This window comes from Gavia stellata, chromosome 8, assembly GCF_030936135.1.
Source record: "Gavia stellata isolate bGavSte3 chromosome 8, bGavSte3.hap2, whole genome shotgun sequence".
NCBI classification, from domain to species: domain Eukaryota; kingdom Metazoa; phylum Chordata; class Aves; order Gaviiformes; family Gaviidae; genus Gavia; species Gavia stellata.
The window spans coordinates 19,589,030-19,614,160 of record NC_082601.1 but is presented as its reverse complement, the minus strand read 5'-3'; the positions used below and the strand labels follow the sequence as shown (position 1 = coordinate 19,614,160).

The window sequence follows — 25,131 nt, the reverse complement described above, 5'->3', positions numbered from 1 at the left end:
GGGATGATGGAAGCCATAAGCAGTGTAACTACCCCTTAGAAAGGTGGTAAAAATACTAAGAACAAGTTTATGCATGAATTTTGCTAAGGTTAATACAGTTGAAAGGGCGTGTATGCAAGTAACTTTTAAAAAACATTAGTATTGTAATCTACATGTATATTATCTGTGAATCAACTCTTTAGCACAATTAACAGCCAGAAAAAACTCTAAAGCTGAGTCCAATTCACTGGGAAAAATACTTAAAAACCTCTTTTGAAGGCAGCTGAATAAAAGTAATGGATATTTAAATATATTGATATATACAGATGTATATTTAATGGATTCTAAAGTAATACTGGCTTGTTTCAAAGAAGCTTCTGGATAAGATATAGCATTTTAATCAATGTTCTGTATGTTCTACACTGCTACTGTAGATATGACTTACAAATGCTGAAACAGTTCACCATTGCCTTTCTTTTCTCCAAGTGTCAGCATTATTACATTTTCTCCACAAAGTAGATAATTTACATTTTAAATGATGGCTCCAAATTAATCTCCTTATTTTGCAGAAATACCAATGGCCAAACCAAAGGCTTATTGCTATTCAACCGCAATTCTTCTCTACTTTTTAAGCTGCATACTCCCCTATCAATTTACAATCACATACCAGCTGTTTCACTTGCTGTAATATATAATGCAGGGTGCCATCTATTGAAAAATGAATACACAGACTAACTAGTAAAAGAACAAGCTGGAGAGGGAATAAAGAAAAAGAGGATAGTAACAAGCAATGGAGTGAATGCTTCACAGCTCCACAGGAATTCTATCAGTGATAAAATAAATGGTTTCATTTGTTTAACTCAGTCACAACTTTAACTGAAGATCCAATGAAAAATAAAGCACAATAAAAACTGATTAGTAAGTTGGTATGGAATTGAGATCCCCTACATTACAAATAGATATTTAAAATACATTTTGAAAAATCAGGCTTACAGTTTAAAGCACAATGATGAAGAACAGCAAACGTTCCATGCTTCAAACTTTTCATCCAAAACTGGTTTGCACTAGAAAATTGAACTAGACTGTGTACTTTTTAGGAGAAGAAAACATCAAAGCTATCATGTCCTACAAACACTTTCCAAATGCTAGTTTTGCATGTCATGCAGTGGCCAAATTGAGAGGTAAAGCTCTTCTGCTGCATGTGTCTTGTCATTAGCAAAGAACACAAAACCACATCAATGTAAATAGTAAAAATATGCCAAATTAACCGTCACAGAATTCCTAAATATCACTATTTGTGTATTCTTGAAAAGCTGTCCTCTCACAAGGTGTGAGAAAAGCCACAGAAATGTAAAAAAATCAGTCTATAAAGGTCCATAATAATTTTGCCAGCAATTTCAGTTCAGACAGGATGTTACACAAAAGAAGCAACATGATTGTCAGAACCTGCTGAAACATTTTTCTGCATTACAGCAACTGGGCCTTGCTTTCAGAAGGTCCGATGGACTTCAAGTAGCTATATACTGAAATTCAAGCCCAAAGTACCTACATCAACCTAAAATAAAGTATTTTAGTGAAGTTCCCTTTATTTGAAAAAATAAATATGCTTTCCTCCTTGACTGCTTAAACTATGAAGAAAAAAATTTAAGTTTTCTTAGAGGGGAGGAATAGGGTGCTGTTTATACCTCAGAGAGAGATAAAAAGTAGGTAATTTTTCTACAGTGAAGTATTTATCTGTTCAGCTTTTTAATTAGTCCATTTGTCATACTCTGCTGTACATTGAAAACCATTATAACAATTATGTGCCCTATTCAACTGAGATCAAGGGTAGAAAGAAAGCAATCTAGGGGGCAACTTACGATTAGTGACAGCTTTGAAATAAATATAGAAACAATTAATATCTAAATGAACTGAAATCTGTGCAAGCATATCTAGTGCTTACATCTGCTTAAATTCCTGCCCCGTCACTGGAAAAGTGCCTTGTACACATAGTTCAGTATCAGGAAGAAGAACTAAGAACTGACAAGAGATACTGTCTTAAAAAAAGACTTATCAGATACCTCATAGACTACATTAATCCTGTCTCAAAGATCTTTGTAAAGTGGTTGTCTGAATCACTACAATTTTTTTGAAATGTACAGTATTTATAGAAAGATACCTGATGAGGACCTCTGACAGTTGTCCCAGCAGCTTCTAAAGAAGAAAAAATTACTTCAGGTACACCGTGGTTCGTGTGCGTAGGTACAAATGTGAAACCAGTGTCTGTTGTTTTTAAACGTGTTTTGTCACGAGTATTTTCTATGGGCATGTTTGCATGATTTGGGGGGTTTGTTTTGTCAACAGTAGTTAAGCTTTGTAAAGCTGAGGTCATGAGATCAACTCCATGAGCTTCAAATGAGTTAGGTTCCAATTTATTGAGGTTAACAGCACGGTCTCTGTGCTCCAGGTTAAAATGATGATCTTGAAGCATGTTTTCAGCTATACCAGTACAAGGAACTGTTGGTTTTTCCTGAGTGCTCTGCAAGAAAGCAGAGTCATTGTCTGTAGGTGGAAACTTGACATTAAATTTAGAAAGTGATTCTACAGAGTTGTTGTCCTCATCTTGGCCCACTCCTCTTGGTGTGATAGATGTGATGCATGATGCACCTCTATTTATATCCTTTATAACCCGAGGCTTAAAAAGCTCTTCTGCTTGTTCATCAGTTTTATCAGTACACTGTATCGGCATGGAAAACTGTATTTCTGTGAAGAAAGAGTGAAGAAAACATTAAATAGTCCACTGAAGTATAGTTATTAAAGGTGTGGTGTTAGAGTATTTTTCCTGAGAGGTTTTTGATCTTCCTTCTTGGTTTTTTGACCTTTATTTTTTCTCTTTGAAATCAGTTTGAGCTATAGTTCTCTTTCACAAACATTAGCTCTGACACAAAAGCTATCAGAACAAAAATAAAAGGAAATAATTCTGTTCTAATAATTCTATTTCTCTTTGATTTATGGCTGTAAACATTTTCATTTTATTGAAAATTATGTTGTCCCATACTCTTAACACATACTTGCATATATTTACTGAAGTGTTCTGGCAGAAGCAGAAGCTGGAACCAAAACCATTTCACACGGTGCCAAGAACATGCTAGGCACCATAAGCATGATTTTAGAAGGTATTCAGGTACCAAACTCCCATTGGTTTCCAAATTAATTAAATATTTAAACTGAATAACTATTCATACGTGGGACTATATTTTCCCTTTGTTTTGAGAATTCCCCCTTATTAACAAAAATGGTAATAATATATATGGTTACTCCTGAGCACGTGAGAGAATAACTTCCGTACACATTTATTGTACAGCAGCCTTCTGACATCACTCAGATATTGTAGTAATGTGGGCCACAGAAGTAACAAATCAAGCAGATTAAATCTGTATCATGTATAGCTTTTCACACAGTTGAGTTAGGCACTTATTTAAGGAAAACAAATCCATTCTGAAATAAGTTGCCAAGCACTCATGCCCCAAAATTCCCACCCCTAAATAATAAAGTTTAGTAGTGTACAATCAGAATATAACAACACAGTTCAGACATAGCAATTTGAAGCCACAAGTACACATTAGCACTTCATGTAACAAAACTTCAGTAATGGTATAACCTAAGTTAGAAGCAGGTGCTGAAATCGGCATCTTTTGCTTCACCTGTGTAAGTTTGGTAGGTGTTTTTTGAAATCACTTGAGAGTCTGATCCTATGATTAAGAAAAGCTAGTAGGGAATACCCATAGTAGCTTACATTATATTAAATGTAAGCATTAGCAGAACCGGACATTCAGGATCTCTTCCAGTTGCAACAAAAATCAAGACTTTCTTGTTTTCAGGAAATGTTGGATCAAGCTCTTGTCCCATATAACAAAACAGTATTCAAAAGTCTGCACAAGGAAGTCTAGAAAGTTAAGTCCTCTGACTGTCCTCAGTCCAGCAGTTTTCCTCTAACAGAAATGGGGCTAGAGACATTCATAACAGATATCTTTTGAACTGACAGCTAAATTAAAAGCTAGCAAGTGCTGTCATTCACACAATATGATGGGATAGCACATGTAGTTAAGTGCCTGCCTCTCACTCCAAGGGACAAAACAATTACAAGAACCATTGATGTGATGACTGTCTTTTATAGCATGTGATTTGGAGCATTCGTCATAGAATGCCAAAACTGGCGGTGCGTTTTCTTGGTGAAATACTGAGCACCATGTGAACAGACTTGAAAAAGGCAGATGGTAAACAGTGGAAGTACTTCTATGTATGTGTAATTTACAGTATTTTCAAATATAAAGCAAAGCTTTCAAACAGTTGAATCACAATAAGAGCTTAAGTATGATATTACCAGTTTCAGGTTCTGGCTTTATCTTAAATTTACTCAGTTGGTCTGTTTGTTCTCTGGCTAGCATACATATTCGATGACACTCTTCTCTCATGTCCTGGAAAATAGTCTCCAGATTCTCCCTGGAAAATCAAAATCGTAAATTAAAGAGTCAACCAATTCAGCTTGTTGTGACCTTTAATCTAGTCACGCCCGCAAAACAGAGAAAAACAATAGTGTAAGCTACTTTTCTTGGATACCTTGTTCCTCAACATATGTATAGATATTTTTGTTCTCCTCAGTAAAAGCAAGCAGAAAAGGGAAAAGAAACTCTTGTCAAAGAGCTGTTTAATCATATCATACACACATACATTCAAGTTTAGGGCCTGACCCTGCAAGAACCCCTCAAAAAAATCCAGGCTTTACGTTTCTTTCAGTTCCCTCAGGTATTTTGTGGAACAGCTTATCTTTCACAAGGGTACTGTTGCCATCTCATTCTAGGGAAAATAAGATGCTGCTGCTGTGAACGTTAATTGTTTTCCATTGTTTTCTGTGCACTTCAGACTTTGCAGGAGAAGGAACACACAAGCATTTGTTACTGTTCCTTTCTTCTCTGTCTACCTGACATTTTGGAGAGGGGCTCGTGAACTCGTTCCTTCTCTGTTTTATACAATATCACATGATTTTTCCTTTTATTTTGAGAGATTTTTTTAATTATATCTTTTCCAGAGTATCATATGGACATCTGATATTTGGTTATCTGCACTGAGAATGGTAAAAATAATTCTTCATGCTGGTGTGAGTTTTATCTGCCCAAAGGCAGTATGTTATTCAGGTACTGATACATCCATAAAATTTCATTGTGAAATTTTCATAAACTTGCTGAGTAATTTATACTTCTAAGCAAATATCATGGATTTTATAAAACGAACTTCAAGGATGAAAAAGTGGAGTCGGTGACAAACTGGATGTGTTCTCTTTTGCATCTTTGTATCAAAAGAGCTCAAAAGGGATTTTTCTTTAATCCAGTGAATTGTTTTCCTTTTTATTGCTTATTTATATAGCAATCAGGAGTGTCACGAGCTGTGTTCCTACTTCTGCTGTGCTTCTCTTTTTGAAGACACAAATGTCTATTTGTGTCTCATTTGAAAAAAAAATCTACAGAAGGAGTTAAAGTTGCTACAGTTAACACATTCTGACCATTTTTCAGGTGTTTTGATAAGAAATTAAAAAAGACTCAACACAAGTTTCTAATTGGAGCTTTAAAATATAATTATCATTAGATGAATCAATCTTAATTCGCTAGACATTTGTGATACTATAATCTTACTTGTGTAAGATTACCAGTAATCTTACCAGTCACATACCTCTTTCCAAGAAAACAGTAAAGTAAGGGAGCTATTTGAGAGGAGGGAGACAGAAGACAGGTAAAGGTTTTTCATTTTTTAGGTATAAATCAGTAAAGACAAAAAAGTCTTTATCATATCACAGTCTTATTTCCTTTCTTTCTTATCATAAAGCAGTAGTGAGTCAGACTAAAGATCCACGTAGTTCACCTAGCCTATGTCTGAGAGTGGCCAAAAGCAGATGCCTAGGCAAGAGTATAAGAAGACAGCAAGAGTTTATGATACTTTTTCCTAATAGTCTCCTAGCCTCACCTTAGAGAATCTTCTACTTGACCTCAGCAAAATTGTTAAAAGTGGTATCCTGTGAAAAACGCAAACCTAAGACTTTGGTCAGTATTATTCCCAAAACACTGGCAGAACAGGCAATACTTGCTTAGGAAATATACTGCTTTTGGTCTCTTGGTCATAACAGCTGGCTTCAGCTTACAGATAAACCTGGTTTCAAACTCTCTCATTTAGGATGGATCAGGCCAAGAATTACTTCTTCATGCTGGCTATCAGACCTCCTCCTGGCAGTGCAGCAGACTCCTCTGCTGTGCTGCTATCAGTTAATCCATTATGGTTGTACATTCCTGTTCTGAAGAGTGTTAATGCAACGGAGCTAATGCTTATCCAAAACCCAGCATTAACGTCCACTGCTGTTTCCCACAGAGTTTAGCCTCCTGCTGAACCAACTGGCTATTTTTCTTCCTCCCAATTTATCCCTGCATACTTGCAAAGCCCCAGCTATGTTTCCACATAGTTGCTGGCTTTATTACCTTCCCACACCAGCTCTTTGACCTCTGCTGCTCCCCCCTCCCCACCCCCATCCATTTTTTAAAGTACTGTGTAGAAAAGAGGGAAATAACTGGTCTTATTTAATGGCAGAAAAGACAATGAGAAGGAAATTTAAAAAATGCTGCAAAAGTATTTACCTTTCAGGCATAGGTGAAATACCAGAGATCCCTAGAGATAATTCAGGCTTATCTGGAACAACTTTCTTACTTTTCACCTTGAAGTCAAATATGAAAATATTGATCACAGGTTAGGATATTAATTTTGCTCTTCATCCTGATATGAATAAAAGTGTCATGGGATCCTTCACCTAGTCCTTCTGGAAGGTCTCAAAACATTCACAAAATGACAAAAGCAGTTTTTTACTGTTTGTGTGAAACCCCTATTTTTAGTTTAACTTAGCAACTCAGTGTGGCATTCCTCTGCTCATACTCCCTTGAAAGGAAACTGGTTCTAAGAATATTGCTTGACTGTAATTCTGTTTCAATCATGTATAAGGTAAGATTATGTATTGTGTATAAGCTTGTTAGTGAGGTAGCCAGCTATTTTAGCTCTTAACAATCATTATATTCACCAAAATTTTCAATGAACACATCACAAGTTAGAATGTCAAGAGTTCTAGCAGGTTTTAAAGTAAGTTATTAACTTTGACTACCACCTTGTGGTTCACCCTAGTATTACATAGTTTTAAACCTGCCAGGCATTAAGAAAAGTATTTATAATAACCAGTCATTAAGCTGCAGTTCCACTAAATCTACATTACCAGATGGGCTGGGCAGTTCATATGTGCTCCAAATCAGACACAGAACTTGATCATATGACTGCCAAGTCAGCTGATTTCAATGATACATTGGTTATAATCACAGACCCCACAGCCTACAGGTTTGTCTTACCTTTCACTGGAGTGTAACTGCAGCTCCTGTAGACATATTTAAGCTGCTGTATACCTAGCAACATGGGTTACAAATGCTTGCCACAGTAAGTTAAGCAATTAGACTTGGGAATTCTAATAGCAACAAGTTATGTGCTGCTGTGCTCCTACTCTTACCTACGTTTACTTTAAATTAGCTAGCTAAAATATGTTTACATAGTTAGATTCACACTGGTGACTGCACTCTAGCTATCCCACAAGGACAGACTAGCAGTCAGGATGCTATTCTGTAACAAAAATAAAAGTGAAAATATCAAGTCAAACTTGGTGAAACTTCCAACTGAAAATTATAAAACAGAAATACTAATCTGCAGTTTTTACAAATACTAACATTTTAATGACATAACATAAAAATAATTAACACACAAACCAACCGATATGTATTTCATAGTTTGGTGTTCCCCATGTGCTTTATATACTTTAACGATTTCATAGTAATTATATAATGCTGAAATTTAAAATCAGTTTCTTAGAATAATTAGTATAAACATGTTTGAAAGAAGTAATTATTTAACAAATTTCCTTTTTCCATTTTACTCCTATTTGGTTTCTTATCTTACCTCCCTTTTATACGTTGGCATCTGTATGCCCTTTTGTGCTTCATTTAATTCTTTCAATTTGCTTTTCAGAGTTCTTATTTTATCTTCTTGGTTGGAAATAATAGATATAAGCTTCCTTTCCTTTTGATTGTTTTTGTCCTCAAGTTGCTTCAACTTCATGCTCTCACTTTCTAACTGTTCCTAAAAAATAATTTTAGAAACACCATTACAATTAATAGAATTGAGGCTTGTGGAATATCATTATTCAGGAGTCTGGAATAAGCTAAATTAAAAAATTTCTGCAACACAAGTAAGGGCCAGTCTTACTTATTACATTATTAATTTTAAACTGGTAGTAAAGACCTTCTTCCACGACACATAGACGTAACTCGTCATAGATGGTTACTCAAAACAAGTGTATGTTCTGAATTTATGGGAGTTTTATTAGTGTTTATAAAAAATAACGACACTCTCTTGGTTACTTACTATATAATTTACATTAACATTTTATGTACAATATATTGTATATACAATATATAAAATAATATTTATTTCATTAATTTCAATCAATCTTAAACAATTTTGAAGATGGTGATATTCTGCAGCTACCTTAATTTTCAAGCAGACCCAAGAATAGAATCATAGAATCACAGAATATCTCAAGTTGGAAGGGACCCATAAGGACTATTGAGTCCACCTTCCTGCTCCTTGCAGGACTACCTAAACCTATACCATATGACTAAGAGCATCGTCCAGACGCTCCTTGAACTGTAACAGGCTTGGTGCCGTGACCACTTCCCTGGGGAGCCTGTTCCAGTGACTGACCACCCTCTCAGTGAAGCGCCTTTTCCTGACGTCCAATCTGAACTTCCCCTGATGCAGCTTCATTCCATTTCCTTGTGTCCTATCGCTGGTCACCAGAGAGAGATCAGCACCTCCTCCTCTGCTGCCCCCCTTGAGTAAGTTGTAGACTGCCATGAGGTCATCCCTCAGCCAAGTTTTCCCAAGCTGAACAAACCAAGTGACCTCAGCTGCTCCTTCTAAGTCTTGCTCTGAGACCTTTCACCATCCTGGTAGCCCTCCTTTGGACACACTCTAATAGTTTGATGTCCTTCTTATATTGAGACACCCAAAACTGCACACAGTGCTCGAGGTGGGGCTGCACCAGTGCAGCGTAGAGTGGGACAATCACCTCCCTCAAACAGCTAGCTATGCTGTGCTTGATGCACCCCAGGACACTGTTGACTCATATTCAACTTGCCATCAACCCAAACCCCCAGATGTCTTTCTGTGGGGCTGCTCTCCAGCCTCTCATCCCCCAGTTTGTACGTATAACCAGGATTATATTGCAAATATTGCAGTGCTATGAAGATTTGTGAAATAAAAAGCAGTGGCTGGCCCCACTTCAACTATTCTTCTGGTAATTCATGGAATTTTTATGTATGTGGGCTTTTTGGTGGAATGAAGAATGTAACAAACAATTTTTTTTTAATATGCATAAAGATAGTCCTTGGACAATTTTCAAGAAACAACCTATGGTTAAAAACTGTGGCTATGAAAGCCTTATAGTTGTCAGTTTATGAAATCTATACAAACACTGATCTTGAAGTGTATCAAGTGTCACAAAAAGTGGCCTGAAACCCCATGTCTGTCTCTGCAAGAGAAGTAAGCGCAAAGGGTTAATTCTGCAAGAAGTAAGGTAAGTGAAATGCAGTAAGATAGTCTGGAGACAGGTAGAGCAAGATGAAAGGGAAAGAAGCAAATAAGTGCTTTTTCAAGAACATTTGTTTTATTTACAAATAGACCTAAATAGGGTGAGGTTGTGCATTTGGAGATTAGGTAGGTAGGGGCTACTCTACTAGACAATGACAGCCATGTAGGGATAGGTCCAGAGCCGGTCCACAGAGACACTGGGTGGTTAAGCATGGATGTGTGTATATGCAGTTGACACAACAGTTTAGCCTCAAAAAGTTATACTAGCTCCATTAAAAAAACCCACAGAAAAATGGCTTTGAAGGCATTGGTTTTTTTTCTTTGTTTTCAGTTGTGACTTTAAATAGTAAACCTACGCTAAGAGCTTCAATGCAACTCTGGACTTGGGTGGTATCTCAGGGATCCAGATTAAGCCTCTTCTGCACAGTAGGTTCAAAACATTGCCTAAAATTGGGATATTTCTATCCCAGCAAAACTCTGCTCTCACCATCATCTGCAGATCTTACATATCCCATTCTTTCAACCTTTGAATTGACAAGGTATTTCTGCTTTAGTGTTGCTAACTTCCTTAATCCTAACTCTTCTTCCATGCCTTGCACTTCTGGCAGGTGGTATAGGGAATACATGTATAGTCCAAGGACAGATCATGAAACACTTTCTATACTCTTCTAGGGTGGAATCTGTATACATCATGGTAGGTAAGAATCCAGGGAAGCAGATGAAAAAAGCCCAAACAAACAGCAAAAAACAGGAGAAAGATTTTTTGATATAGTTCTGGAAAACAAACAAACAAACAAGACGACTGAAGATTTTAGCCTGAAGAACCCATACATCATCTTCTATAACTGATGCTACAGCAGGTAGATTTCTTTTTCTCAAATGGCACAACAAGAACACTAGGAAGAATTATAGTACTATGAAGCACAGAAAGTTCAAAGCAAGTTAAGGAAGTATCTGGTGAATGAGAAAAGACAATCATATCTAGTGATGTGGGAAAAAAATAACAATTTATGTTAAGAGGAGATGGGGACATGCATAAAAGTATTCTTATCAGATCTGAAAATACTTTGAAGAAAGTTATAACAGGGCCAGATGCTGGACATAACTTTATAACTATATACCTTTTCCATGTTCTTTAAAGACTACAAAGTCACAGTAGCTATAGTATAGGGAACTGCTTTTTGCCATTCCAGGAATGGGAAGGCAGTGATATTCTATGGTATGGGTTCACAGACCCCAAGCTACCACAGAGCCATTACTTGGTCACAAGGTTCCCAAACATTCCACGGTGAAATTCCATTTTCCGTTTAAAAAGCCAATGGGACACAGCTTCTCCTGTATTTGCCTTTGAAAATGATTTGCTGGAGATCCAAACACCTAGGAAAAAGCTTATGTTCAAACACAACACTTGCCCTTGAAGAACAACTCCATCTTAAGGACAGTAAAATAACTCTTTCACTGAGCCTGTAATACAGCATCAATCTGCACACACATAATTTATCTGTTTGGGAGTATTACAGCTCCAAATAACATGTGGGCTTTCAAAAGCTTTCAGATAACTGGGAGCACTGAGGTAATGGTCAGTAGTTCTCTTCTGTTTCTCCTACATTGTCCTGCAGGAAATGGGGACAAGACTTAAGCAAGCAATGAGAAAAGCCACGTGGGAACCAATGCGAGAGGAGCCATACAACATGTTGCAATGAAGATAATATCAGTTCATAGTGATGTAAATCATCATTCTTGTGTGCTGTCAGAACACCACACCAGGAAAAACACTGGAGAAGCAATTACACTTTTTGGGATCTTTCAATAATACAGCCCTTCATAGCTTGATGATCTTACAGTTTCTAATACTGACTGAGTTTGGGTGTGTGCAATGGTAACATTTATAAACTGGCTGAAGTTTATAAAGCTAATGCCATGATAAATAAGTATGTCACACAGGTCATACCTGCTCAGTTAAGTATTTGGCCACACAATGGATCTTTTAAGCATGCTGGTATTAGCAGCCAGCAAAAAGATTACATCTGTATTATGAACAGATCAGTATATTCTCTTTTGGAAAGGCTTTATAGGATCAGAGGATAATTCAAGTTGGAAGGGACCTCAAGGGTTCTCTAGCTCCTAATCAAAGCAGGGTCAGTTACAATGTCTAATCAGGTTACTCAGTTTGGTCTCGAATTCCCCAAGGATGGAGACTGCACAACCTCTCCGGGCAACAATTTCCAATACCTGGCTGTCCTCGTGGTGTAAAATTCTCCCTTATATCCAGTCTGAACCTTTCATGTTTCAGCTGCCCATTGTCTTTCATCCTCTTGCCATGCACCACCATCAAGAGCCTAGCTCCATCTGCCTGATAACCTCAACGTAAGTATTGGAAAGCTATTAGCTCCCCCTGAAACCATCTCTTCTCCGGGCTGGACAAATCCAGTTTCTGCCACTTCTTCTCATGGGGTATGTACTCAAGCCCCCAACTATCTCAGTGGTGCCTCTGCTGAACTCACGCTAGTTTATCCATGTCTTCCCTGTACTGGAGGTCCCCAAACTGGATGTAGTATTCTAGATACAGTCCAATGAATGCTGAATAGAGGGAGATACTCGCCTCCCTGCATGTGCTAGCTGTGCTCCTGTTAACGCAGCCCAGGAAGCTGTTGCCCTTCTTTTCTGCCAGGACACACTGCTGGCTCATGTTCAGCTTGCTGTCTAACAAGACCCCAGCTCCTTTCCAGCAGAGCTGCTCCACAGCCAGTCAGTCCCCAGACTATACTGCTGCAAAGGCAGCTCCTTTTATTTTTCCCTGAAGTGTGCTACAATGGCCTGTTTCTGTGGCTTCCTAGGATAAAGTGTCAGATGGTTTAAAGGAAAAACACTATTCAACTGATGTTGAATATAAGTGGTCTCAGGGAATATTAACTGTAACTTTTAACAGTTTAACCACAAACTCTTTATTATTGGGTAGCGATAGCTTAAACAGATGAAGCAATAAGAAAAAAGGCTATCGATACCAGAATTTCTTATATCAGGGCCTAACTAATCCTACTGCATACATCATACCAGCAGCAAAGAACTGTTAAATGCATAAAATTGTCAGCTAGCATAAAACCATGAAGTACAGCTTTCTTTGCATCAAAGACAGGAAACAAAATGACACTAGAGAAGCTGGTATTGACTGGAACACGCAACTCTACAAGACTGCTGCAGTAGCTGCTCTTAGTTACTTAAGTCTTTTTAGCACCATAATTTTGAGCACAAAGATGACTACCATATATGTGCCATTCCTCTGCTTGTCCTGCACAAAAGAAGACCTAAACGTTTATTGCAAGATGAACAGTCTTGTATACCATATGCATCATTAATTTCTGACACACAGTTTCCTCCCCTTTTTCATGGCACAAGAAATTCTGATCAACAAACTCACATGGTGTTTAATACTGAGATTCTTGACCCAGGACAATATGAACATGAGCATGTTCTCCTGTCACAGGTATTGACTTTAGCTTCATGTTTTATGGAGTTTACAAGGATTCTGATGTCTGACTCTGTACTAAAAATAGCATGCAGAAGAAGCTTTACTTGACATTGTCTAATCTTGCTTACTAAGGTTTTCTGTTGGCTGGGCAGCTTTGGCTCTGAAACAGTAACTAGATCCGCATTCTTCCTAGTTAATAAAGTTTAGCCAGGCTGTATTCAAAAACAGGCAGCAATTTAGGTCCCTTTGGTCTCCTCAAGCAGGGGACTGAAAAAAATTTTATAATCTTGTATATAGTTTGGTACTGACCAACAAGACACTCTGGTCCACTCACCTCTTTCAGTGAAGATGAATGTGAACAAAAAACCCCAAAACATTTTATGACACACTGGCAACAGAATTTGACAACAGCAGGCAAAATACACAAGTATGGCCACATACTAGAAAACACAGAAAAGCTAACTCCTCCTTCATTTTAAACCTCTGCAATTTAAGCTCTAACCATGCACCTATTACAATCAACCCAGGATTTCTATTAACTTTACTGGAGGATAGAATATAGTCCACTGAGAAATCCCAATGGACTTAGCAAAAGACAGTTTCAATAGGTATTGATAAACCCAGGCACCTCCAGCCACGGGAGAAAATCTGAGTTTCAAGGACAGGAAGAAACAGCAACATTTTAACTTAAAGATCGTAATCATAATTTATTATCTGGAACTGTACATTTTGCAAGCCTGAAATTTTTGGTGGAGAAGTAGAATAAAGCGGTTAATGCAATAGAGGACAATGGCTGTAGACATAGTTTATTTAGTTTAGAGCAGAATGTGGCTAGAATATGATTAGAAAAACATAGGCTTTCAAACAGAATATTTGAGCTTCCAAATTTGAATAGCTGAAAAAGCCAATACTTTATTGAATCAGATACAAGATGACTATACTGGGTCAATGACAGGATGATGGATTTTTGGTCTAACAGATGTCAAAATATGATGTCTATGGAAGAGTACAAGAAAACAGGAGGCATTCATGATACATCCTTTAATAAATTTCCAGACCTTCTTAGTAACAGCAGAAACTATTACTATGTATTTATTAATATATATTAAGTTCCACTGGTTGACTGCCTATCACATGAAGAATCAGCTCCTTTTGCCCTTGCCCTTTTTTTTTTGAACATGGCACATCAGTTTATTTTTTTTTTTAACTTTATTTATTAAGAAAGACAGAGAAGTGGGAACTCTTAGGTTAATTTGATGTGGTCCTGGTGATTTGCTATTGTTAATTTTCCCCAACTTGTTCCATACATTCATTCCATGCAGTTTACCTTTTTATCCATCATACATCAGAAGTTCTACATTTAACAAGTAAAAAAAAGGAGCTGCCATAAAAGCATATAAAGCATTTATCACAATACAATCAACTTTCCATCATCTTCAACAGAAAGTTGGGGTTATATGGTTCTCCTCCCCTGAGTTTATTCCATAAAATGAGGACTTGTGTACAGAGACTGCTGTGTATCTCCACTTATAGCTAGCCCGTGAACGGCATGGCCAAGACACAGCCAGAGCTAATAGAAGTGTGCATACCTCTGCTGTGCTGTCTGGACATCTTTGCATCACTCTTGCCAGGTTAGCAGAAGCTTACCAGGCACAACACCAAATATTAGGGTCCTCCTGGTATTTTTTCCAAAAGCATATAATCCCTATGAAATTGGAAGGATGGTGCAGAGATATCCACGTGCCTCTGCAGAAGCCAGCCTTGGTCCAGTCAAACACATTTTCCTCAAGCTCCACACTCTCAACGCTTAGAGTAAGAGAGCTACTACATTGCCAATAACAGGAACATAGAGGAGACTGGGTCAACCTGACTTTGCATGGGTTTAAATCTCTACTGATCCCCTCTGAAAAGACTTTGTTTGTATAGCACTGTGCCTGGATTTAAATGCAGACAGACCGTATAGTTGATTCTGCATGGAGTTATATTAGAAATCTTTCTGTTCACGGCACAGATGAAGCAAAATCCAGATGAACTACTTATTGCTGAGATGTAACTGCACAAAAAATGCAGGTAAAGACAAATACCTTACATTCCATTATGAAAATAGACCCTGAAATAATGATACCAGCTTCTCATGCATTGCCTGTGATCTTCTGTATTTCTCAGTGTTTCCCCATATAAGAGCAGATAACACATCTTCCTTTCTCCTATTCATTATATGACTAAGTTACTTAAAACTATTGTCCTTGAGCAAACATTCAGAAACAAGAGTATGAAATACTAGACTTGGTCAGGTCTCCATATACAACCATAACACATAATTTTTATCCAACTCAAGACAGAGAAATGCAAAGATGTTCCATCAAAGAATTAACCCTTCAGCTGTGTTGTACTCCAAATAAATGCAAAGATTAGGAAAGAAATGATATCTTGTGATTACAGATTCTAGTGTAGAAAAATTACATGAAGACTTCTTTTAAATAAAAAAGGACTGTATATAAATCTTTGGTAACAATACATTTAAAATGTTTGCAAAGGCTTAGTCTCAAATGAAATTCTGTCAAGATAATTAAGCAAGCATCAGTAATCCAACGAAATTATTTTTAAATTAACATTTCTGATAAAAAAAAGCATTTCTGTGAATTTAGCATAATTAATTTGTTTATAGCTCAGGTTTAGGAAACAAATATTGAAATTGATTCTTTTTAAATACAATGCCTGATTTCATACAAGGGTCTTTTTATGACCCTTACAGGGTCCCTGCTATGGAGATTCATATTAAAAAATAAGAGATCTTATGTTACAAGACAGTCCTCATAAACACAGTAGGATGACTTAGGATAAGAACAATGCAACTCTGTGCATCTCTGTCACTGTCTTTGTTCAATATGCAAAATCCATTCAAGGTATTTCCCACCTGTTCTGCACTATTGCTTTACTCTTACTCCGGTTACTCTGAACAGGCTGTAGTGAAAATCTCAGTGAAGAAAGGCAGAAGAGACATTGTATTAAAACTGACTATTTAAAAAACCCAAACAAATAATCAGTGGCTTCAGAGCAATCAACAGTTCACTTTCCACTCCACCACTTTTTAAGTGCAGATTCTCCATTTCTTGCAAAAATACACAGACTGGTTGCAATGTGAAAAGCTCTTGTGAGAGAAAGTGAAAGCCCCTTCTTGACCACTGGTTTTGGCAGGTTAAGAAATAAATAAGCAAGTAAGTTCCTACTTTGTGATCAAAACTATTCTAGGGAGCTTGATGGCCAAACAATGATTGCACTGGGAAGGATCAAAGACAAATGCTTAGTTCACCTAAGCAGACCGCAGTGGCACAACACTCATGCAGTTCAGGTGAGGATCTTGTATTAGAAGAAGTGCTGTTCAAAGCACTGGTGAAAATCTCACTTATCTCTTTAGGTTTTCATAGTATACTCACAGCACAAATGCTATCTTATGTTAGACATACTGCAGGCGACCATACCTTTAAGAGTTTTTCTCTTTGCTTTGCTACGTTCAGTTTTTCAGAGAGCTGGCTGAAAGATAAGTTGGAGGTTTCAATGTCTTCATGCATCAGAATGTAGGGATGTGCATTACCTTAAAAAAAAAAAAGCAGCTGATTGTCACTGCATTTTTCCCCAGCCAGCTTTTAAGTACAAGCAAAATTAAAAGAAGGTAGGCTTATATTAACTTCTTTATTTTCTTTGAGCAAGCCTCCACACTAAACAAGCAAGAGAAGACCAATTCTGTGCTTAGAGACAATGCAAGACTAAACCAGCAATAAAGAACATACATGTACTCTTAAAAATAAAAGCCAAGCACTTTGCTAGTATTTATGAAAACCAGGAGTGTTAGGCTAGTGTGAATAAATATTTAATGAGCATGGCAGATTAACACATGGTTACTTTGACTCTTTTCTCTTATTTGTGTAATACACTCAAACAGTGGAAAATTATCCATCAATGGCTACTGCATTTGAAAGAGAATTACCTGCTTATAAAGCTTTGGTTATCCAATAAGATCAAGATCACAAGACTCATCTAACATAAAAGACATATAACCATAGCACTCACATCTAGAACAACCTATGAGCTAAACTTACTAACAGATAATTGTAAAATTAGTATGCAACAATTTTATTTTTAATTCTAGTGAATGATTTGAACCCGCCATAATTTCATAACTTTTATTGGCTTCAGTGTAAGCAGGTTCTACATCTAAAGAAAATCTCACCACTTCTTGAAGAGGATAAAGAGAGACCTCAGAAGTGTTGCTCTTTATAAATAGATTTTGAAACTGCGCATTTGTGTTAACTCTCATGTTCACAGAAAAGTATGATACTGCTTTGAGAGATGTATATTGTAAAAACCTGAAGCAACAAAGTCAGAGCTATTCATCAGTGCAGCACAGCATAAGAAGAAATAACAGGCAAACTGGAGTACATACCTCTATTAGCATTCAGAGCAGCTAACTGTGATTTCAGTTTTGCAATAATGCTGTTTTGAAGCTCTATCTTTTCCTGCTGTTCACGTATTTGCTGCATGTAGTTTTCTGTCTGCAAATATAATTTAATTAGCATTACTCTTACTCTGTTTTGACTAGGGGTCTCCAATTTGGCATATAAAAAGCAGCTCTGATTTTTAAAGATAATTGTAGTTGTGGACCTCTGCGTGAAAACCCAACTACAGTCACCTTTGGCAAGTCCATATTTTTGAGACTGCATTGATTAGAAAAGGTACTATGGGAAATAAATCCTGATTTTCAGTAACTATTTCAACTGTGGCAATTGTAAAGGATAGGATAACTTCTAAGTTAGGATTCTTTATTCATAGCCATAGAACACATCAAGTTTAAAATTAGAATTTTAGTATTCTTCAGAATGCTGGTCAGTTAGTTTATCTATAGAAAGATTAATTTTCTTCCCCCATATTTTCTGATAAATAAATTAGATTTTAAATCAACATTGCTTATGCCATACAACAGATATTTTGTAAATAACTTTAATTGCCTATGGACAGAGTTTTGCCTGTTCTGTTGAATGTAGTAGACTTGTTTTTCTAATCTAGAAAACAGGGTGGGGAAGGCAAGCAAGCAGCCCCATTCTTCGTCTAGCCATACTCCATCTCATGCTATAAACAGGCCCTACAGAGCCTAGTAAAACTGCTGACATTTCACCAAAGTGTATAAATATTGTTAGACAGCCAGTTAATTGAACAAATGGTCAGGTGGCAGGAAGATGCTAATATTCAAAAACTATTATTTCATTAGCACATGCCTAATGTTGCAGTTATGGTAGTGCTAAAAACAAGCAAGAAAACTTGTGAAGTCCCAGCAAGGAAACTTACAGGAATGCACTGAATTTTTCTGAAATTAAGAATATGTCTATTTACTGACCAGGTCACGACCTGCAACAAGACTAGGCATTGTTTTCATGTTTATTCATAATTTATCCATACTTATTCATAGTTTATCCATACTGCTGTCTAATTCTCAAATCTCAATTGCATTTAAATTCCACACCCCCCTGCTGCCCAATGTGCTTGTCTGCAAAGCAGGCAGGAAAAGAATCTACAAGGAAAATTTATTTTGAAAGGCCAGGTAGTAGTTGTACTACGAGAGTTTATTTAAAAAAAAAAAAGTGATCAAAGAGCAGTACACTCCAGCAGCTATAAGAGACCTCATGAAGCAGAAAAATCACATAGAACCAAATTGAAAATGTACAACAGCAATGTCTTGTCAACACTTCTGTACAGAGCACAGACATGACAGCTAAAACAGACAGAAGAGAAGATGCTTTTGACAGCCAGTGTGCACAAATTATTCCTTGAGTCAGATGGCAGCAACAAGTTACCAACTAGAAGATCTGCATGACAACCAACCATCCATCTGTATCAAACACCATCTGGCCAAGATGACTCTGGCTTCTGTGTGCTTGACATGGCTCCCAGCTCCAGAGACTGGCAAAACAAGTGGCCTATCGGTAACTTAAGTAGTAAACTGTTAACAACAGAATGGTGGACAATCCAACAATGTGTGAAAGCCACACAATGAACAGAGGAAGTTACTAAACTAAGACACTGTACAAAGGTCATTCAAAAATCAGGAGTTTGGTTAAAAAACCTGAAAAACAACACAAGCAAAAGCCCCCCAACTAACTGTAGTATCAACTCTTCTTGAAAAAATACTTTTGTTCTCTTTCGAAGTCATGAAATCCAACTACTGAAAGTTTGATTAGGACAAAGATTTGAACTGGTAGCAATCCTTTATGAAAGGCTTTTTTTTAAATTTCTGAGCCAGAGAAAATGCAGAGAGAAATCTTGCAAGTGGTCAGTTCACTTAACACTGATGATCTCACACACTTCTCTGGTTTTCTTCCATAGGCTTTAGAAGGGCTATCTGACCTTGTACTTGATGTCTTGTTTCTTGGGCAGAAGTTTCTTTCATGTACTGTTAGATGATCCAGGAGTATTAACCTGACTGGTTTTCCTTTAAATAATTAATTGTTTGTCATAAGAGACAGAATTTAAAAGATTCCCAAACATTCTAAAATGTGTTGCCTTTTGTTAAGTCAGTGGCAATGTCAGCACAAAAAGTACTGACATGCTACTTGTGCTTGTTCAGTACAGAAAATGCTACAGATTTGCACCAGCACTGCTGCAACAGACTATGAATGGAGATAGACTGCACAGTGGATGATTGCACACATGACTGACTTGATACCTGTTCTGCAATGCCTTTGTTAGTTTATTTTGCCATACAAGGGGATGGCAAGATTGTGTCCAGATATCAGAATATTCTCTAGTAGACCTTTCCCTGCTCCCAGTTCTGCTACTGCTTCCATAACTTGACACTGAGTACGGTTCATCTGCCCCTGAATGAAGTCCCCGCCTACCAGTTCTATGAAAGTATCAGAAAGTCCTGTAGCATCAAAATCATTCAAGCCTTCCTGTAACAGAGGTTCCATTGTTGGGCAGAATACACACGATAAAATTAGTATGACAAAGCCCAAAACTAATAGCTTTTCAATATGCTGGCACACATGATAAGATGTCCTAGAAGAGTTTTGGCTGAAGTAATGTATTCTACAGCAGACTAAGTAAAAATTCAAAGGTGCTCCTTACTGGTCAGAATGCCTCCAGAATCTCTCTGTTACTTCATAATTAAAGAATAATTGTACAGACAATTATTTTTTAAAAATCAATACTTATTCTAATAATTTTAAGGTCAGTCTGCTGTAAAAGTTTCAATACACAAACTCTGTTGTCCTAATAGCTTGCACAGTGCTTAACATATTAGAGTCTTTGACCTTTACGTCCAGGAAACTAGTAATTCATATGGCATATCTTCCTATTAACACAAAAATTATTTAAGCTATTTACATTAATAATTTAGAAAGTAATTTTTTAATAAAGCAAATTAAATTTCAAGAAGTACTTCATTAAAGCTACGTAAACTTTATATACATCTTTGCTGTTTACATTGAAAAACTTCATTAATCCTCCAAAACACACAACACTTTTCTCACCTTTGAAACTACAAAAAAATTAAAGGTTGAAAACCTGAAACCCACCTACTACATTCACAGCCTAATGAATTACTCTGCAGTGTACTCGCCTGGTTTCATAATGGCAATTTCCAACTTTAACAGATGCACTGAAGTGCGCATAGCTAAAGTGAAACTGAAATCTACATCTACTACAATCCTCCATGGGAAGGATGGCTTTAAAGATATAATTCAGAACCCAACACATACTTTTTGCTGTAGTTCTTTCACAGCATGGTCCCTATCCATGCATGCTTGTCGATAGGCTTCATAAGCCTTGTTAAGCTGCTCTCCAATGTTTTTGTCCATAATTCCCAATGTTGTTTCATCACTGACAAGATGGTCAAGTTAACAGACCTGAAAAGTAATCAGAAGGAAAAAGAGACAATGCTAAGAAACAGAAGTATGTAACTAAAAACATATATAACGTGACTTGTATTAATATCAAATTCAAATAATATGTGCAGTGTGTTTGAGCATTAACTCACATAATAGTTTGAACTATAGCTCTGCTCGCCTCAATATTTAAGTTTATGTCCAGGGATAGGTTTAAACAAAAGCCAAATAAAAGCAGATTAACTCTGAATCAACATCTGGATGTACGGAATGTGTAAAAGTACACGTAGTTACAGTGTTTGAGGACTGAGACTTAAAATTGGTGCAGATCGCTAGTTACCCGATTTTATGACATTTCCAACATTTTAATGTTTACTCGATTGTGAAATAACAGAGAGCATTAATAAAACAGAACAAAACTCAGCTTTTGGCATTAAGCAATAAAAAGATAAAAGCTCAATAACGTTAGGTCATGTGGACCTATGCCATATTTGAAAATGGCAACACAAGCAACACTACAAGGTGAAATTAAAACATCTTTTATCTAAAAATCAGTAATACCAACCATAAGAATTAGCAAGACTCAGACCTTTTCACACAATACTATCAACTTTTTACACTTTGTGAACAATTTCAATAACAATTCCTGAAACTACAGCTCATAGACTTTGACACATAAGGCTATGACACTATTAAATGTCACAGACTTCAATTTTAAGAAAGAGTGAACTTTGCAAACACAGGTCCTTTGCTTCTATAGTAATACATGACATGAATTTTAAGATCAAAATTTATCATAATGTAAGTACAGCAGAGGACAGGTTAGTGAAGTCTCAAAAAAAAAAAAAAAAAGCCCCAACCCCAAAGTATCAGCATTAAGAAAGAAATACAAAACGAGTAATTCACCTCTCTTCTCCTCATATTTAAGGCATGGTTACCTCACAGTACACAGCCACTATCATCTCTCACTATCTTCTGGGATTATGCATAAACCACAGATACTATTTAAGGAAAGTGGTGCAGTCAGAAGAGGATAAGCCAAACAAGAAGGGTATGAGGATAACTTGTCTTGGACCCTGGTCAAAATTCTAAGGATTGCAGCTTGAAGCTTTTGTTCATGTTTTCTTGCTCTTGAATTCATCTTCCGTATCATACAGCCTTAATATGGAAATGTGGTTTGACTTTCCTAGAAGGTGCAACAGACTATTGCACGGATGTCACACCTTTTTGTCCTGTAAACTTCACTTTAATAATGTGTGCGTATTGCAAAAGCAATTGTATCTCAGCTCTGGCATGGCTGTACTTTAATAGTGGCAAAGTGAATTCTTTAACAGCTGGGAACCGTTTAGAGATCCTTTGACTTAACGAGTATTACTGAAATCCAAGTTTGTAAGTTCTACGTAAAACGCCTACATTGTTTCATATGAAAAGTTGTGGGTTTCTTTTTTTTTTTTTTCTGAACACCAGTTCAGTAGTTTATAATCTCAGGTCCATGCATACTGTCTCAAAGCATTGCTAGTAACACAGGCTACTTCATCCACCCCCTTCCTCCCCCAAAGAGTATCTCTCCACTACCTGGAATATTCATTCTAATACCTGGGGCACATCTTTAAATAAACAGGTAGGCTTTTTTTCAGTTTCAAATGAAGGACTGTTTTATGTAGTTCAATGAATAAAATCACGTATTACAGCTGACTGCAGGGGCGGGTACTAAACTGCAGAAGGATATTGTTATGGCTGAAAGTGATTGAAACTGTGCTCTCACATTCTTTAAAAACTTGCAGAGTTTGCACCGATGTTGATTTTGTACTTTTCTGGAATTGTCCAGAGACACTTTTAACAATTTACCTAGTAAATGGCAATGTCCTGTACATATAAAAGGTACCTTCAAAAAATTAGGGCAATGGGATTTAAAAGACTATGTTCAGCTTCTAACAGAGGGAATGGGGTTCAGCTCCATATGACTCACAGTTCATAGAAAATTAAGGCATTAATTTCATTCATGCAAATTCAAATCTCAGTTTGAAAAACAGTATTTAAAATTTATACCTAACTTCCAGCCTTTTACTTACTGATTGATTGAGACTGGGAGTATTAACAAAGAGTTCTGCTCTTATCTGGACTGCTGGTACCAAGAGTAATTGATACAACAGGCAGAATTGTAGCACTGCACCTGATTTTCTAATTGGTAGGGAAAAATACGGAGAATGGTAGCTAATTTACTGGTAGGTTCCTAAAATCCAGACTCCATGCAGTAAAAAAGGGGCAATAAAAGTCATTACTAGTGACACTTTAAGATGGAACTGTAACTAGAAGAACTGGTTCTATATTCCCCCATACACTAGACACTCATTTCTGCTTCCACCTCACCCCTCCTTTTCTTCCAGCACAAGCAGCCTTACTGTAAACTGTATCAGCAAACCAATCCAGCTTAAAACTAAATGCTAAAGGTATTTTTGCTGTGTTAGTTTTAAGGCAAATCCACAGACCACTTCAAATGGCGTGATAACAATAGGAAGCCAGCACAAGAGCAGAAAACATCAGCAAAAGGCAGACAGAACTCCTGTGTTCAATGGCAGCATTGGCTTCGAAATTGTAACATGAAGTCACAGTTATGTAACACTGATGTAAGTCTGCACTGCCACAGAAAAGGATATTTCTGCCTTCCCCCATCTCTGGCCATGTATTTTTGCTACTTACTTGTACCGGTATTAGCATTTCTATGCTACACAGTTGAGTATGCCAAAGTAGCTCCCTACTTCCTCAAAAAAGCAACAAGTGTCCTAAAAAAACAACCCCAAAGTTAAAACTGGAGCTAGCTCACTGCGAGGCTGCTGGAGCACTACTACCAACACAAGGAGGCAGTGGGAACATGAAACTAGCCATGGGCAGGTCTGCAGCAGTCTAGATTTAGATTGGATTAAACTACTCTGTAGTCATACCCTGAATTGCCTGCTGCTGGAATAAATAACTGCTTCTTATGTGATCTATCTCACATCCAGAACTCCTTGCATTTAGAAAAACTGGCTTCTTTTCCTGCTTCTCCTCCATAGGCATCAATATTTATCAGGGAATTTGCCAACTGTTCCTTGTCATTTACTCTTCTCCCTACATCCAGTTAGGAGGAAGAAAAAAAACCCAACCCCCAAAACAAATATCCCCACTATTTTAATCAGGCTTAGTTATGCTGTATCCATACAGCAAGTGGAACATATTCATCCCAAAGTTGACAACGCTGATCTTTAGCAACTGACATTCTAGGTATTCACTAGATCCTAAAGACTTTCACAATTATTAACAGCAATATGTAGTCAGAACAGATGCAGCAATACAAAATGCTGCATTTATTCTAACAGTGGCAGAATTAGACAAAAAGATTAGCTCCAGAGTTTGTCTGATGAGGGGGTCCTGCAAATCTGAATACCTGTGAGTGTTGTGTTGCTGGAGCTATGGCAATGAGAACTAGAATTTCATCTTTGAGTAAAGCCTTGAACACTGGAAAACAACTGGGTATAGCAAATGTTGTAAGACAAACTTTTAAGTAAATAAACCCAATGAAACCTGCAGATGCTTTCAAAACACTTGCTTCAAATGAGAAACATTTTGCTGGTATAGGTGGGAAAAAAAAAGCAGTAGTATGAATTTTCTATGAGTCAAATGCCAAAAAAGCCCCAACACAAAGACTAGCAACATACTGCTGCATACACCCTGAAATCCCAACTCCACAGATAACTAGAGGCAGATTCTGAGTTTTCATAGTGCCTCAGAAAACACCTTAAATTCTAAGAAAATGAGGTTTTAACTAATCATGTGCATATACACATTCATTCATAATATACATGCCTACCTCTCATAGGTTCATATGAGAACACAGATGCCATCCAGAAGCAAGTACTGTCTCTACATATTTCTGCTTTCAAAACAGCTTCTTCAATGGAAATATTTGGAAGTTACACTGCCATCATCTTAGGAACTGGAAACCTGTTGAGGTAATCATTTGTGAGAGACTGAAGGCTCACTTCACTTTCGGTTTTTTTTTTTTTTTCTTTTCTTTTTTCTAATGGACAAAATTCCTGCTCTGCCCGACTGCGGGATAGGGTCAGA

At 37.1% G+C, this 25,131-nt stretch overlaps 1 protein-coding gene across 1 annotated transcript in view; it reads right to left on the bottom strand.

The window, feature by feature from the left end:
• The window catches only part of TANK (TRAF family member associated NFKB activator), a 28,512-nt gene extending 3,599 nt beyond the window's left edge, over window positions 1–24,913 (bottom strand). The window contains exons 1-8 of the mRNA XM_059820402.1: window positions 24,875–24,913; window positions 20,902–21,048; window positions 17,595–17,703; window positions 16,633–16,745; window positions 7,990–8,169; window positions 6,639–6,715; window positions 4,343–4,461; window positions 2,138–2,721 (exon numbers count right to left, since the gene is read on the bottom strand). Of these exons, the coding sequence (XP_059676385.1) occupies window positions 2,138–2,721; window positions 4,343–4,461; window positions 6,639–6,715; window positions 7,990–8,169; window positions 16,633–16,745; window positions 17,595–17,703; window positions 20,902–21,000 (1,281 nt within the window). The 5' untranslated portion in view covers window positions 21,001–21,048; window positions 24,875–24,913. The remainder of the gene's footprint in view (window positions 1–2,137; window positions 2,722–4,342; window positions 4,462–6,638; window positions 6,716–7,989; window positions 8,170–16,632; window positions 16,746–17,594; window positions 17,704–20,901; window positions 21,049–24,874) is intronic.
• Window positions 24,914–25,131: the final 218 nt, after the last annotated feature.